This window comes from Dermacentor variabilis, chromosome 2 (assembly GCF_050947875.1).
Source record: "Dermacentor variabilis isolate Ectoservices chromosome 2, ASM5094787v1, whole genome shotgun sequence".
Lineage (NCBI taxonomy): Eukaryota > Metazoa > Arthropoda > Arachnida > Ixodida > Ixodidae > Dermacentor > Dermacentor variabilis.
This window is the reverse complement of record NC_134569.1, coordinates 102222843-102239188: the sequence shown is the minus strand read 5'-3', so window position 1 is coordinate 102239188 and position 16346 is coordinate 102222843. Positions and strand designations below refer to the sequence as shown.

The 16346-nt window shown below is 48.0% G+C and overlaps 1 protein-coding gene across 1 annotated transcript in view; it reads left to right on the top strand.

Moving 5' to 3' along the window:
• The window catches only part of LOC142572424 (solute carrier family 22 member 3-like), a 46231-nt gene that overhangs the window by 13165 nt on the left and 16720 nt on the right, over positions 1-16346 (top strand). Inside the window, exons 4-5 of the mRNA XM_075681526.1 lie at positions 7141-7309; positions 13203-13332. Of these exons, the coding sequence (XP_075537641.1) occupies positions 7141-7309; positions 13203-13332 (299 nt within the window). The remainder of the gene's footprint in view (positions 1-7140; positions 7310-13202; positions 13333-16346) is intronic.

The following is a 16346-nucleotide window of genomic DNA, read 5'->3' as shown; positions in this document are numbered from 1 at the left end:
TTCATGAATGCTGACAAGGTCTTTCTGTTTGTATACCCTGTTGTCATAACATAGTCTTTTGCTTACCCTATATTTTCCCTGTAAAAATGCTTTAATAACGTGTGTTTAAGTTGTCTCGTACAATAAGTACGCTGTTCTTCTTATGTATATTTTGTTATTGAACCCCAAGCTAGCCGTGAAGGCTATGGGTCCGAACCGTATTTTGTATTGTGTGTATTCAATGAATCAAATAAAAAAGAAATCCAGGCGCCGAATTCACAAAGGTTTTCGTTCGCAATTGCTATTTGCCATTGGCTGGCCACCTTCTCTAATAATATTTCCAGCATCAGCACTCGCTGGAATTTGCTCTCACGAACAATTCTAACATAAGAGTTTCTTGTGAATACGGGCCCAGATATTTCCATAAGAATGTAAGCCTTACATCAACCCGCAAAGAACCTTTGGTAATGCGGAGACTGCGGTAAACGCCATGGACACGTCAACTGCCGTCAACAGACTTGCCCTTAATTCGGAGCATCAAACTTACTGCGACTGCCGCTAGAAGCTCAAAAAAAAAAAAAAAGGCAAGGAATCAAGCAAACAAGCGAACAAAAATGCGGTGGATGGGTGGAGTGGGACGGGGGGGGGGGGGGGGGGAGGCATCACTCGTTTCCGTTAAGCTGTCGTCATCAACTTGTCACCGTTATTTTGTTGTGGTTGCCCAGGCAACTTCTTGATCCCCAGTTTCACCCTCATGAATAAGAACAAAAGTCATGCCGAACAAATCCTTGACGTCTGTCCATGTTAAGCGAAGTTTTTGTTAGTTTTGGAGAGAGTTGAGATAGATAGATAGATAGATAGATAGATAGATAGATAGATAGATAGATAGATAGATAGATAGATAGATAGATAGAGAGAGAGAGAGAGAAAGAGAGAGAGAGGAGGGAGGGAGAGAGAGAGAGAAACATTTAGAACGATGCACTAAAACACAGCACATGGCATGTCCAATGTGCATGCAGGCAGGTCTCCTTACCTACAGATGAGGAAGCATCCGTGCTTTGGGTGATTTCTTTTCTTCTTCTGCCGCAGCTTTCTGGACCTCACGAGGGGGTGTCATTCATATCATTCACAACTGAGAGAAAAGGTCTTCTGTAGTCATATGTATATACATCTGATGACGTCAATTGCACCTTTCTGATTGGTTAATAGTTCAGCGCACCTTCCTTTTCCAGTAATTTGCGAAGCGCAACTGCTCTTGCCCAACAGACGCCGTGCTGACGATTTTCGCGCGTTTATATGCTTCGCTACTCTGCGTATGCGTCACAAATCACGAGAACAAACTAAGAACACATGTAGCGCACAACCTTTCGAGAAACGCCGCAGGAGATCGGGACTGATTAGGTGTGAGAAATAATGGTGCGGAAAGGGTGCAGAGTGCGTGGTCCGAATTAGGCAAGTAGAAGCGTATAAGCCGATATAAGACTATATGACGTCATTGTGCACCTGCGCATTCGATAAAGGTTAGACGAATAAACGGACACCAAAGTGCGGGAGTGATGCTGCGACAACGAAAGCTAGGGTTTAAAACTTCGCCACCCACACCCTCCTCAGTAGGAATTGAACTTAGCCGCACACTCTAACTACTACCCTGCATATCCGACGCAGCATTGACGCTTAACAATAAGTGCGGAGCTTGGTTGTCTACGTAGACTCTGAGAGTCGGGTGTCTCTGCTGCTGTGCACGTATTTCGGAAGCTAGGCGAGGCAATAACGTACGGGACGAAGACAATGCTCTCTGCATCGAAAAGTATGGGTTCTTGTGCCTGAAGGATCGGTCATTTCCACCTTTCTTGCCGCTGCTTATCCTCCCGCCGCAGAATGTTCCTCGAACCTCCGTCAAGGTTTATAGACCACCAATCCCTCGTATCATTCGACGCAGTTCAGTCGGGATGCATTGAGGGCACGGGACCGCTCTATCAATTCTCCGCAAGTTCATTCTACGGAGAGTTCCGCAACTTGGGTTGCCGATGGTGGTGCGCTCTTACTGCGCTGCGAAATCACGTTCTAATTTCATGGTGGCTTCAAATGTTTTCTTCCTTTCTTTCTTTTAATGCGTTCGCACTAGGAGTATAAAAGTGGAAAAAAAGAAGTGCACTTATGGGAAGCCGGTCGCGTGGTAGAGAGTGGATGGGAGAGCGTAGGAGAGCATGTATGGTGCAGGGTGTTTCAGCGAACGCTTTCAAAAATTTTTAAAGGTTGCATGTGGCAGATAGCTCAATTCTAGTTCGCGAGCTGGTATGCTCGAAGAGGCGGATGTTACTTGCACGAGAGATTCAAATGCACAATCGACTAATTAACAAAAATTCACGAATTAAGATTTTATCTAATCAACTTATGGACCGTACTGCAATTTACAAATTCTAGACATGGTGCTCGCAAGGTGGATCCACTTGGAACGAACTCTCTTGGATGACACTAGTTTCGAGATAATAATTCCCGAACTTGCCGGGAAAATGCATTGGCGTTGCAGTTGCTTTTGTGCTTTAATGCATAAAACGGAGTTTTGTTAATTAAGAAAGTAACTGGAACGCCAATGCATTTCTCCGCAAAGTTCAGGAATAAATGTCTCGAAACTGGTTTCATCCCGAGAATTCGTTCCAAGTAAATTCGCCTTGCGAAGTCAACGGCTGGAATGTGTAAATTCCAATATGGGCCATTAGGGAATTAGTTACGGAATTAGTGAATTTTTGTTAATTATTTGATTATACGTTCAAACTTTTTGTGAAAGTAATGTCCGCCTCTTCGAGTAGACCAGCTCATGAATTATCTGGCACAGGCAATTTCTACTAATTTTTGAAAGTGCTCGCTGAATCACCCGATATATATATATATATATATATATATATATATATATATATATAGTTTACACTTAGCGCCTCGACGAGGCAGGACATGATGTGTCGTGTGAGTGAGCTCCTGAACAACACTTTGCAATGTGGGGAACACGGTTTTATATCATGGATACGGGACTTCAAAGAAGTACGACGTAATGCTAAGGAAATTCTTTCGCATTTATTGCTCGATCACCACTGGGAGGGGGGGGGGGGGAGTTCTTTCTTCTTTTTTTTTCTTGTGCGAATGGCCATATGGCTGTAGGGCACATGGGTATGCGGCTTCTGTGAGACCAACACCTACAGTGGGTACGAGCCATGTCTTGCGCCACCACCACCAACAGCAACGTAGACGACGACGACGACGACGACGACGACAATGGCTGTTCCCGCTCCTACAATATTTGCGACGTATTTTGCTTTAGTTGTCTTTACCATGCTGTACTTTGCTTGTTTTAATAGTATATTCTAAATTCGTAAACAATTCACCTTGCGCGGCCTAAATGTCCAGCTTCCAATATGATGAAGATGTTCATAAGTTATTTCCAAATATGCGCAAGATGCGCAAAGGGCAGCACACTCTCAAGTGTGCTGCCCTTTGTACCTACTGCCACCCGATTCATGGCCGATCCCCTGTAGTGGGATGAGCCGTATCCGTTGGCACCAAACCAAAACAAACCAAGCTGTTGCCGCTGTCACTGAGTAAAAAGCAGGACGAATCGCTAGCAACTTCTGACCCTTTTTTTATTTTGACTTATCGGAAGCTTTTGGGGCTACGCGTACATACATGGACAAGGTGGTCGTTCAAGCAAAGCGCACCATGCTAAAGTTATTTTTCAATTTATTGCGCAGTACTGTACCCGGGCTAACAGTTCTGCGAGTGAGTATCCATAAAAATGTTGGAAGGCGATTCATCGTCTAGTTGAAGTCGATGAAATACGTCTTCCTGGTCGTATTGGGGGTGATAAAGGTCTGTGAACCGTGTGATTTATTATGACAGCTGTGCTGGGGCGACGTTTGATCGACGTCAGCCAGAGGTTGAGTCGCCTTCCATATTTTGTCGTCATCATCATTATCATCACTGCAACAACAACAACAATGACGATGACGACGACGACAGAAATAATAATAATCATCATCCCACAACAAGCAGCCCCAGGAGCATATACTCAGTGGAAGTTATATTTAAACTGCGCTATCTTTGGAATCGGCCCGCGAAGGAGGCTATAGAAGAAACAGGTTAGAAACACACATACCCGATACGGAAAAGTGGCGCTAACTCGCCAAGGAAGGCAAAAGAGACGCAAGGCACCGTGATGCAAATGTCTAAGGGCCTATTCGCGATGCGGAACAGGTTTACCAACATGCCTGTGTTGTTGACAACAACGAAGTTGCTTGGCGTGGCAGATTTCGGCCACAGAAACAAGCGAGAAATCGTTGGCGATGGCATGTACAGCCGCACTTTTTTTTTCTTCTGTGCTCGTTTTTGTTTTAGCATGCACACGTCGCGCGGTCAGCTATGGAGTTTGTACACCGGTTTTATCGCGGTTATCTCGCATTTGCGAGACGCTCGAAATCGGCGCGTGCCCAAGGACACTGCGCTATATTTTCCTGCTACTATACTTCATTTCACTGGGCTGCGTGGGTCGTGCTTCTACACCAAGGAACACTTAGAAGATCGCGTCGCTTTCCTGCAGAAAGCCTTTGTCGTCAGGAAGAAGCTACAATATTGGAGGTGGTCGTTCCGAGCTTTCATCTTTATTTTTAATTCATGACCAGTTTTTCAATTTACAATTTGCTGATATATAAAAAAAAGTCGCAGTTTCGTCCGAAAGGCGGGGCATAGATTGCGATAGCAAAGTAGAAGACAGGTATGCGAAATAAGAATATTAGTCTTATAAACTTGGAAACATGCGCTTACTTACTGAATAAAGGAGCATGGTCGAATCAAATATGTCGAATCAATATTTGAAGTGACACGCTATCATGTTGTAAACAGACTGAGCACATCTTGCGCATATTTGGAAATAACTTATGAACATCTTCAGCATATTGGAAGCCGGACATTTAGGCCGCGCAAGGTGAATTGTTTACGAATTTAGAATATACTATTAAAACAAGCAAAGTACAGCATGGTAAAGACAACTAAAGCAAAATACGCCGCAAATATTGTAGGATCTTTTAAACAGTTAGCGTCTTTCAGTGCGCTCATTTTCACTGCACTAAGACAGTATGCAGATAAGTCAAGTGGTGTTCTCGGCTTCGATTATTCTTGTGGAAGTTCGCTTGTGGACGTGCCTTTATTAATAAATCGCAGAATCATCAATCATTTCAGTCCGCAAGCAGCCTTGTAGCAGTTAGAAGATACGGGGACCCCGTCGGTTCTTATTTTCACCGAAGCGCACAGCCAGGGTTCCTGGCTCACCGTCGCTAATTTCCGAAGTATAACACAGAGAAAACTTCTACGTCCATGACATTTAAGCAGCAATGAAAGCGTCTAGTGAGCATAAACGAAACAGGGGACGAATAATGGGGACAGACACAAGCGCTGGCTTGCAACTCAATGTTTATTCTCAATTTCACAGATACTTCATGAACATATGACGGCCGATTGAAATACACGTGGGAAATGGAAGAACAGTGAAAGGAACCGCACAAAGCCAAAAACAAGCTAAGTATCTACAGGGAAACACTATACATGCCGCAATACCCAGGTATGATAGTAGGTGATAGTTATGGATTATCAACTAGCCTGTTCTTATACCTTGCTGCAACTTGGACAGCGCCCGGCACATTTCGAAGATTGTTAAAAAGCTCGCACCAGGCTTCATCAGAAATTTTGCTTATTGTTGCAAATGGGTCGCAAGCCCCAAGGGTAGCGTTGGCCTGGCGGCCAACGCAAAAGAGCGGCCGGTCAGGTCGACCGAAGTGGAGAAACGGGAGAGCACGTTACTCGACGGAAGAATTCGAAGCCTCCCTTGGCGTCCGGGGGCAGCTGCTTTTATACTCTCGGAGTCGAGGGCAAGAAGGAACGGCTCGGGATGAGGCGCACGTGACGGCGGCGCCTGGACACGTTGAGACGAGAAGTGACGCATCCGCCGGGCCGGCGCCGGCCAGACCTCCTCGCTTCACAGTTGGGGAGCTCCTCTCCTCGGCATGGGGAGAGGAGCTCACACACACACACACACACACACACGCACACGCACACGCACACGCACACGCACACACACACACACACACACACACACACACGCACACGCACACGCACACACACACACACACACACACACACACACACACACACACACACACACACACACACACGAAGACACGTGGCATTGAAACATGCCTGGACGCGCTTGGCAGGAAGCAGCGCTGAACGGGCCAAAATGTTCGCCGCTTTGAACGAAGCCCCGGCGTCCGTTGCATCCGCGCCGGCTATACCGCGCGTCGTAGGCGAAACGTAACATTATTGATATACACTAACTTGTAAAACGTCGTCCGGGGAGCGTTCCAGCGCAATAATTAAAGAAAGAAGGTTGAGTGTTGGCTGAGATATGAAATATTTCAAATAAGATCTCCGGTTTCTCTGATTTGAGGAGGCGAGCTGCTTTCACGACAGAGGTTTTCTCCTGCTGTCGCGACCAGCACCCGCGAGAGACAATCCTTTATTACTTTCTCTCACATCGAAGCAAAACGCACAAATTCTTTCTAGAGCACAGCTCTCAGGCGCCCGTTCCGCCGTCGAGCGTCGACGTGCCTCGGCGTTGTTGTACCTCGTAACCGAGCGAACGAGCGCCGCGAAAGATGAAAGCGAACGCGGAGTGCAGCGGGAGATGAAAGAAGGGCGCACGAGGAGGAAAGTGGAGGAGGAGCGGAGGGGAGACGGATAGGTAACAGCAGGATTAAACTCTGCGTCACGAGATGTCGTTACCAAGCTATACCAACGTTAGAGTTACTGTATGGGCATACACATTAACACTAACCAAGGTTGTAGCTGCCGTACACCAATCCAGTAATATGGCATTCCGCGAACGATAATACGTTTAAGGAGAAGTAAAAAAAGCTATTTTCGTCTCATTTCGTTTCTTGCCGTGTGGAGCATTTCCAGTAGCGGTTTCGTGCCCCCGCATTTCACGTGAATCCATGAGTGCACAGAAGAATGTCCGCCCCTACTCCCCCAATCATATTTCTGTTCTTTTGCGCTAAGCTTTGCTATGTCACACACGCATGGACATGCATCTCCACTCGCTGCAACTTCATCGCGCAGTGATCGAGTTCACCATACCCGAGCGGCGCACGCTGATCGGCTTCGTGTGGGCCTTCAGCTGGACCATCATGTCGTCTTCTTATCCCTGGTACGCCGACCTCATCCAGAGCTGGCGAGGGCTGGTCCTCACCAACTCCGCGCTCAGCGTCGCCATCCTGGTCATCCTTTGGTAAGTGCCCATAAAACCGGGTCCCTTGGCAATAACGGTGTGACATGTACGCCTTCCCACTGCAAGTTGTTCCGGATGTGCGCCTACAGCTTTAAGCGTCTGAAGATGAGTCAATCCAAAAACCACGATGTTGACGCTTAGGTGCCCGTTGAACGGAAGAAAACTTGTAGCCTACAACAGATTTTACGAAACGTAAGAAGCCGTTGCGCACTCAACTCTCTCAGGCTCCGTGCCTTGCGGCATATACGGTATCCTGTTGCATCATCTGTAGTCCAAAGCTGTGAGGAGTGAATCATCGTTTCAGCAAGTTGACCAGATATTCAGGTCTTAGTATGGAACTATTTCACAGAGCTCTGGGAACTATTGAAAAGTATTTTGGTGTCTTAAGGGGGTACTGACGTGATATTTTCGACTGTTCATTTCTTGTGTTAAGTGAAAGCCTGAGGACCTCTAAACCCCAGAAAGAATCGTGACAAGCCTCTAAGCGCCGTTAATAATTTTATAAAATGGCTTTTCTGCGGCAAGTTCCGGTTTCGCTTTGAGGAGGATACTATGTCGTGACGTCGTGGCACGGTACGTCCGAGCAGAACATTGCGGCGTTTTGACACTCTCTCCGGCTCGCAAGGTCACCTCGTACGCTGCTACTCATTGTGAGGGCCGATGCAGGAACATAACGGACGGCCAAGCGGGCCAGTGCCAGTGTCCAAACGTCGCAATGTCCTGCTTCCACGGGAGCGCGCACCGTTTTCGCTAAGATTTAGAGCTCTAAGACCTATACTTAAGGCAGAAAATGAATGGTCGAAAATATCTTGTCAGTGCCCCTTTAAAACACATAACTGGAACACACCAGTGTGTAGTTTAGTGTGGCCCCAGCACGATTACACGGCTCTCACGGTGCAGAAGCCACCCTAGTACCATGGGAATTGCAGATGGAATCAGAATCAAGGGGTGGTGGTGGTTGCCGTAGAGATGGTATGTGTGAACAGGGCGGGGGGGGGGGGGGGGGGCGAGGAGGTGGTAGAGAAGTGAGATGCGGCCACGCTTCTGTTTGTCCTCTAAGCATTATAGCTTGCGAACTACAAAATTAAACAAACAGTGGCCTCGTGTAGAAATGGGAAATGTAAAGTCCGAGAGAAGTAGACTGTACGATTATTACGTTTGCAGACTTTCTCTGTCGTGAATTTTAACTTTTACCTTTCGAGACTAGTGAACTACTGTTCAGATTTTCTACGGGAAGTATTTACGAAGATGTATCACGATGGGAGGTGTTGGAAGGTTTTTTTGTATTAGCAACTGCCGTGCTGCCGAGCACCGGCACTTTATCGGCTATAAGACCCGGGTTGCGTAGCTATGTGCACGCCACCTTCTAAATAAGCATAAGGATTTGGTGCTTCGAGCCGGGACGTCACACGAGTAGGCCCTATAGGCTCTTTTCGCGGTGATCCCGTAGGCGCCGCCATGTTTGATCACGTGGTGACGCGTCCATCTTGCCTCAGCTGCCTCCGTGTTTACAATGGAAGTGCATGGCACCCCGGTGCGACTCAGCAAACCTCTGTTTCGGTGGATATCGTGGACGATGACTGAGTGAACGACACGAAGCTTTGGCCTCAGCCTCAGAGGACATGTAAGCGCTTTCTGAGTTCATTATGCCTCGTCCAAACTGCGCGAGCAGCGTATAAGGTGCTTATACTAAAAACGGTGCTACAAATGCAGTCCAGGCTGCCCAAACTTCCCGTTTATGAAATAAATCAGGATGAATGTCTTTTGCTCTTCCCTCCCTAATTTCAAACACTTTGAAGCAGCGGCTTGCCATGTGTTTGATTCGGTAACGTTCCTTGGTGCGGTCACTATCCGATGGCGTTTTTTCTGCCTAATGGCTCACGGATGTGCTCAGTTGCGATAGATTTGTTCTCGCTGTGCGCAAGACTTAGAACGCAGATGTTCCGCACTTTGTAATGGCTTGTAGCAAATACGTATCATCGCTAGTCACTTGCTTACTCTATGGACCGTCACGAAACGTTCAGCTTCGAACATTCGTGTGTTGTTGGGGTAGTCGCCGTCACCCATACTTCGGCACGTTGGTTCAAGCGTGCGCCCGTTCAATTATGCTTGATAAGTTGGCGATAGAGCGGGCGTATGTTTGCGCGCGAGTTGGGGTTGACGCGTGTAGATAACGTGTGAAAAACTTACTATGCCAGGAGGCGGCGCCACTAATAATAATAATAATAATAATAATAATAATAATAATAATAATAATAATAATAATAATAATAATAATAATAATAATAATAATATGGAATTTTGCATTTATGCGCTGCGTTGTTTTAATGAATGCCCCCCATACGCCATGTTATACTAAAATGTTGTCTAAACATCTGTAATCCCATAGACTTAGATGAATTGTGTTCTGGAACAAGCTTATTGTTGGTGTTCAAATCAGTTTTCTCCGTATATGTACATGAAACTTAAAGATCCCGCTAACTATATTACTAAGTCATGCATATCGAAGCTACCTTGCTCTGCGAAGTTTTTGTCTCCGCATGTTGCTGATGAATGCTTTCTTGAGCACCCAAAAAGTTCCTCTCGTGTACGTTTGTATTAGCATCATGTTACAGGCTGTAGCTTATAAGCCTGAAAGAAAGAAAGAAAGAAAGGAAGAAATGAAGAAAAAAGAAGGAGAGAACGCAAGCGAGTGACTCCAGCAGTGAGTAACAGCAACGGACTATGTCTTGACGTCAACGCATCTACTTGCGAAGTCCGAGAATTTCCCATTTAGAAGTCTGCGCTCTGGGAGGCCAAGATCTCGATCTCTGCGTCTTGGCCAAGGCACGAGCGTATACGCGCGAGTAGAACACACCAACTCGCGCGCGCGCACGCACGCGCGCTGTCTGGCGGTCTATTTTCGTGCCCAGGAAATAGAAAAAGTCCAGCGGGGAATCACCCTTGGGAAAGACCACGCGCGAGACACCGCCGTCGAAGCGATAAACACTGACAGCAGCAGCAACGCTGCGTCGGCCGCCGGGCTTTGCTATATTTATCGATACTCATTCACGGAGAGGCGATCACACCGGTATTTTTTTGTTCTTGTCTTCGTTTTGTCTTCTTTTTTTTTTAACCTCCACCACGAACTCGCCGCTAATGATAAGACTTGCTTGGACTGGAGGAGAGACTGCAGCATTGCTCTCTCTTTGTCGCCCCTTTTTTTGTTTCTTTGTGCGATATGGTGGCCTTTGCTGGCAACGAAGACTTGGACGAAGTTCTTCTTTTTTTTTTTTTTGCGGGCGAGAGATTAGTGGCTTGCAGCGCAATCGCACGACCACGCCGCCGACTGCACGACCGCGGGATGAGCGCAGATATACTTGCAGCCCGCCGTTTAATCGTGCCGCGTACAGGTTCGGGGTATGTTTTCATTCCCATGTTGGTCATCCTCCCGTATAGACTCGTCTGGGGACCAATGGCCTCTACTCCTTTCTAGCTGCGCTTTCCCTGCGCTGTGCGACGAACGAGGAGACAGCCAGACCATGGCCAGACCGGCAAGTGGATTAGCAGACAGTGTTTGTCCAATTCGTTAATATCTCAGCACAGTCTACTTCTCTCGGACCATACATTTCCCACTTCTACACGAGGTCACTGTTTGTTGAATATTCTCATTCGCAAGCTTGTCCTGCTGCATAAGACACACGTGGAAGCATTTTACAGTTTGTTAGGTTCAGCGAAGACCAGCAGGGATTCAAGCCACTGGCGATGGATGCACGCCACTGGCGATTGTGCATTATCAAGAGTCCCTTCCGCGCGAAACCTCACACATGCAAGTTCTGCTAGCAAACGGGGAAGCGGCGGTTGTTAACCCGTCTTGTAACCGCACCTTTGTTGCTCTCTGACACATTTATCAGACGTCAACTTTGAAGGCTTGCCAGAAGAGCACCACGGAAAGAAGAAAGAAGAAAAATAAATAAGGAAGGTGCAATAGGCAGACATTGCTATCGCCGTAGGCGCCGACTACGGGGGGGGGGGGGGCGGAGGGGCTGCAAGCAAGAGGTGTCGGAGCCCATACTTCACCGAAGGTCTTGACAAAGACGAGTACCCTCGTCGGAACGTCGGCTTCAACAGAGCTGTGTCTTTCCTCGTTTCCCGTACTATTCCCATGCTTTAAAGCGAATAAGTGTTTGTGGACAGTGAAGCGGGCAAGCTGGAAGTTATTCCGATCGCATGTAGTGCGCAAACGGACGCATACGACTCAGGGATCTTTAATCGGTAGTTACGACTGGACTAAACATGTTGCGATTTATCTTGTGATTCTGCGCCGCCCCGTCTGTATTGGTAAACCTCAAGCCGGATGGCGGGCAGGGGCTGAGCAACATTGCCGTGGGACACAGCGACGTTTGGGTGTAGCTGAAGACCATGAAGGCCACATTCTTAGCTGTCCCGATGATGGGCAAGCCAAGAAACCGTTTGATGTGTGCTCACGCTGCACACTTCGGGACTCGCGGAAGGGCCGCCGAACGTGTTCTTCAGCAGACGTCCTCGGAAAGACGCGCATTGACTGCCCGCAGATCCAAACTTTCTGATGGATGATTCGACCATCGCTAGATAGCCATCCCCACTCTACCTTCTCTACCTTTCTTACGAGGCGAGTCTGCTGGAGGCTCTGGGAATCAACGCTATCTTATACGACTCGCGCTTACTCGGAATCCTAATTTAAGGAGAATCATTGCCAGCCCATATCGCAGTCACGAAGTAAGTTCCGCGGGTCACCCACTCCTTGTAGACAGAGATAAGGACACGCTAAATCCTTCAGTGCAACGCGTGTGCTGCCCTGGACATCTACAAGGGCATCACACAGACCTGCTATTGCTCTATTTCGTGCGGCTATGTAGGAGCCGCTTGCCCCTCTGAAAAGGCTGTGCGGTGCTGAGAACCCCGGGATTATATATTATAAGCTAGATTCTCGCTCGCTATCGAAATTAACCAGACACGTCGCTCCACCAACCAAGCACCACTATCACTACTATCACGCACCACTATCCACCGAATCAAGGAAGAGCTCTCAAGCTGTCAATTTAACCTGTCATCACAGGACGACCTCTGGTCCTCTGTTGTCCCCAAGTCGGCTTCATCCTTTTGCGTGCTGCCTACGATAGATAGATGATTATGCTTGGTCATTCCGTTCTTTGGAACGTGAGAACTTGTTTCCGCACTTTATATCAGTAGCACGATGAAAAAAAAGATAGACATCACACCGGCCAGGTCTGAAGCGTGAGCCGGCCACCAAGGGACGAGTATTTTACTGAGAACCTGATATTACAACTGATGGGTGGAACAGTACGATCTTCTAGAACACCGGATGTGCGTGCAGTCGTTATATCTCTCCTTAATTTTTTTTTTTGTGAACCCTAATCCTCTTCCTCTGTAGGGCAGTAAGCCGAAAGTGCGTCTTTTTGACCACCGCACCTTTCCTTCCCATTTCGTCTCTGTTATAGCAAGTTGCGCGGCATCACCTCCGAAGTCCGCAACGTAACGCGTTGCTACACGCCGGTGATTTTGGAGCGCCATTCTTGCGCTTATGGCTACCTTTCCTTCCCATTTCGTCTCTGTTATAGCAAGTTGCGCGGCATCACCTCCGAAGTCCGCAACGTAACGCGTTGCTACACGCCGGTGATTTTGGAGCGCCATTCTTGCGCTTATGGCTACGAGTCTTGCCGTGCTTGCTAGACCTTAGTGTATATGACAGATACGGCCAAGCGTAAAGGTGCTAAATCCGCAGCCCGCCACCGTAACTACGATTTAATTCGCCACTAAAGTCACAGCAACTGTTTCCTGATTCTGAACTTTTGCCTACACAGTCAAAGCTGCTCATCGCCGTATGTTTTCACGTCGCGCTCTCACCCTGCAGGTTCGTGCCCGAATCTCCTAGCTGGCACCTGACAGTAGGGCGGAGGGACGAGGCCATTCGTACCCTCACCAAGATCGCTAGGGTGAATGGGCGGCGCGAGATCACGGTGGATGACTTCAAGGCACTCCAGGTAAGCCAGTGGATTTGGCCTCTTACCCTGTAGATTGTGATATGGACTACTCCGTACGTAAGATACACAGAAACCTTTGCAGCAATAACAACACCGACAACGACGACGACGACGATAACGACAACAACAACAACAGAGAGAGAGAGAGAGAGAGAGAGAGAGAGAGAGAGAGATAGGGAGGGGGGGTATGGAGGTTATAACTAAGGACGCGCCCGGTTGGCTTCCCTCGGCTTGGGGAGGTGGAAAGGCGAAGAAGAGATAAGGAGAAAAAAAGAAAATAATAGCGTCAGTCATGCACAGAGTCAGACGCAGAAGAATATTCGCAACGCAGAAATCGTGTATGCATACTAGAGCTTCGACAACAGTACCTATAGCCGTGCGTTCGCTCCATGAACGTGAAACGTTTTGCCGTGTTCCCTCGCTGCGCTCACCTCACGTGTTTACATTCTCAACCCTGTAAGCGTTTCCATCCCACGGTAAAATCTGGATCACGGCCAACCTCCTCGCGTGCAGAAACCAAGCCGAGGCTTGTCGTGGTTTCCGATGTCAACAAGACTCACAATGTACTCATGCATGCGCGCATTGTTCACCCTCTCTCACGTTTATTTCCTTCTCTCTTTAAGCTTAGCTCATTCCCGTTTCGTAGGGCGGGGAAAGGGAGTAAGCGCTCTCTCAAAGCCCTTCCAGTTACTATTTAAAATCGCGAGGCGGGTAATTTTTTTTTTATTAATGTGGTGGTAACAGTGTGTTTATGGGTGGTGTATACTGTCATGGCGGCTAATTGACCGCGACGACCGAAACATTCAGCTGTTACTACAGCGCGGAGCAATCGTCATGTTACGCCGTTCATTCTTCAGGCGGAACCTGAATTCGATGCACTCTTGTCTCTTCTCTCTGTGGCTTCCATTGTCCCCCTTGTGATGAAACGTAGCCATATATACGCAAAAACTAAACTCACCTTCCCGCATTCTCTCTCTCTTCGATAGTAATTAGACGCGCACCTGCGTGCGCGCGCGTCGTTGAACGCTGCGATGGCAGCTGGCACCGGCAACCACACGAGAACGCGCGTTTCCGGTGGATGTAGGGCGTGGCGTCGGCGGACGACGGCGCGGTCATTCCATACGCTACGTTGTGGGATGACCTCACTGTGATGCCGACAAAAATGCGCTAGGTGTGATCACTTAAAGAAAGAAAGGCACACACCTAAAGAAGAAAACGCCTACAACGAAATGGCGCGTGCTTCCCGGCCTTGAAACCAGCGGGTTTGTGGCTCATTGTGAAGCGGTCGCGCCACTTTACGACCGACGAAGGCACGTCCGAACCCCATCGGAAGTTCGTTTCATGCAAGTACACTTGCCGTATTAGAGCCCTGACCGCTGCAATGCCAAAAAATGCCTTCGCGTCACGAACGTTTCGTGTACGGCCAGTTTCACGCGCGCCAGCCAACAGGCTATCACATGTCCACACATATACGTCAGTGCGCAAGCACTGACGTATCTACTACACTCGTAGGCAATTTCACCCGGTGAGCAATGAGTATACTGTATCGTTGCCCTGAATAAATGGAGTGAAACACTGCAGTGTTTCTGGAGGGCGGAATATTCTGTGCAACGTGCAATTTTCGACAGAATTCGTCTGACATTCCTGTCAGCGGGATATTCCTTACCAGAAGTTAGCTACTGGAATGAACATAAGCATTGCCTTCCACTTTACCGTATCTCTTTTTTCCTTCTGGGTAATACACGCGCTGTTTTACATGTTCAAACTCTATTCTGAGCTACCGTATGGCATGCCTTCGCGAGTTTCCCACTTCCACGTGCTTGCGGAGATCGGAGGCGCGCGAAGCGATTGCCTTTCCTGCGCAGTGCAGACAGACAAACACGCCAGCCGCAATACTCGCTTCGATGACGCACGGGATGCCTTCAGTCGCACGCGGAGCTTCCCTGCGCGTCACACAAGTGTGCGTCGTCTGTGCGTGGACGCACAAACAATTATGTGCGACATACCTCGAATTCTTCTGTCTCGCTTTGCTCACATCTGAACTGCCGTCGTTGCCTCACCGTTGGACAGGCATTTCGGCTCCAGATGTGCTAGCGTATGAGTTAAATAAAAACGCACGCGATAGGAAAAGCGTCACTCTACCAACATGGAACGCTACGAGTGCGCGCGACAGCTGCAGCGTGCGAAAAAAGCGCGGCTGTTGGCAGCGTTCGCAAGCAGCGCGCCTCGCGACGTGGTGCGCTATCGAGTCCAGGTAGGCCAAACTTTTGCGGCTGGTAGCGCCATCTGCAGCCCGAAATGAAAACCAGGTCGGAGGGCGGCGGTCGCGCCCAGAGTGCGAGGCGCCGACACCATTGCGCGCTCAGTTTAAATCAAGCATTTAATGATTTCACCTTAAAGCCTTACTAAAGCCTCTGATGGCACTCTTCTCTGGCTGGATTATGAGTTTATTGCATGGGAAACAACAACGACGACGACGACGACGACAGCTGTTATACGTGATTCTACTGGCCTGTAGAAAGGATGTCTGATTTTAAGTAGTACTGTCAAATATAATTTTTGAATTAATATGAAGAGGAGAATTTCATTTTGTCGACCGTCCCAGATCCCCTACATAAATATCTTGAAATGTGGCAAGGAAATTTCTCAGCATACCTGTTTCGCGGTATAGGATGGTATCGTGTTTTGATCGCTGTCTGGTACCTCCCAGCAACAACAATTAGCGTCCGAAGCAGTCTATTTACGCAGAAACTCGCTTCGTTTATTCACGTCCAATGCATCAGCGGTAATTTTTACAGCGGTTAATCTTTAAACACCATTATGTCATTGAATGTACTGCATTTCCGTCATTTGCATGCACGGAAGAGAGCACTTTAATGAATGGTCTTGAAGGCGTTGCCAAGATTTCACATCGTGCACGGCACTTTAGTGGCAGCCTAAAACGATCTAATATTTAATCATTTTAGCTGTTTAATGTTGTGGACATGTGTTCCGTGGCTCATGTCACAGAGCAC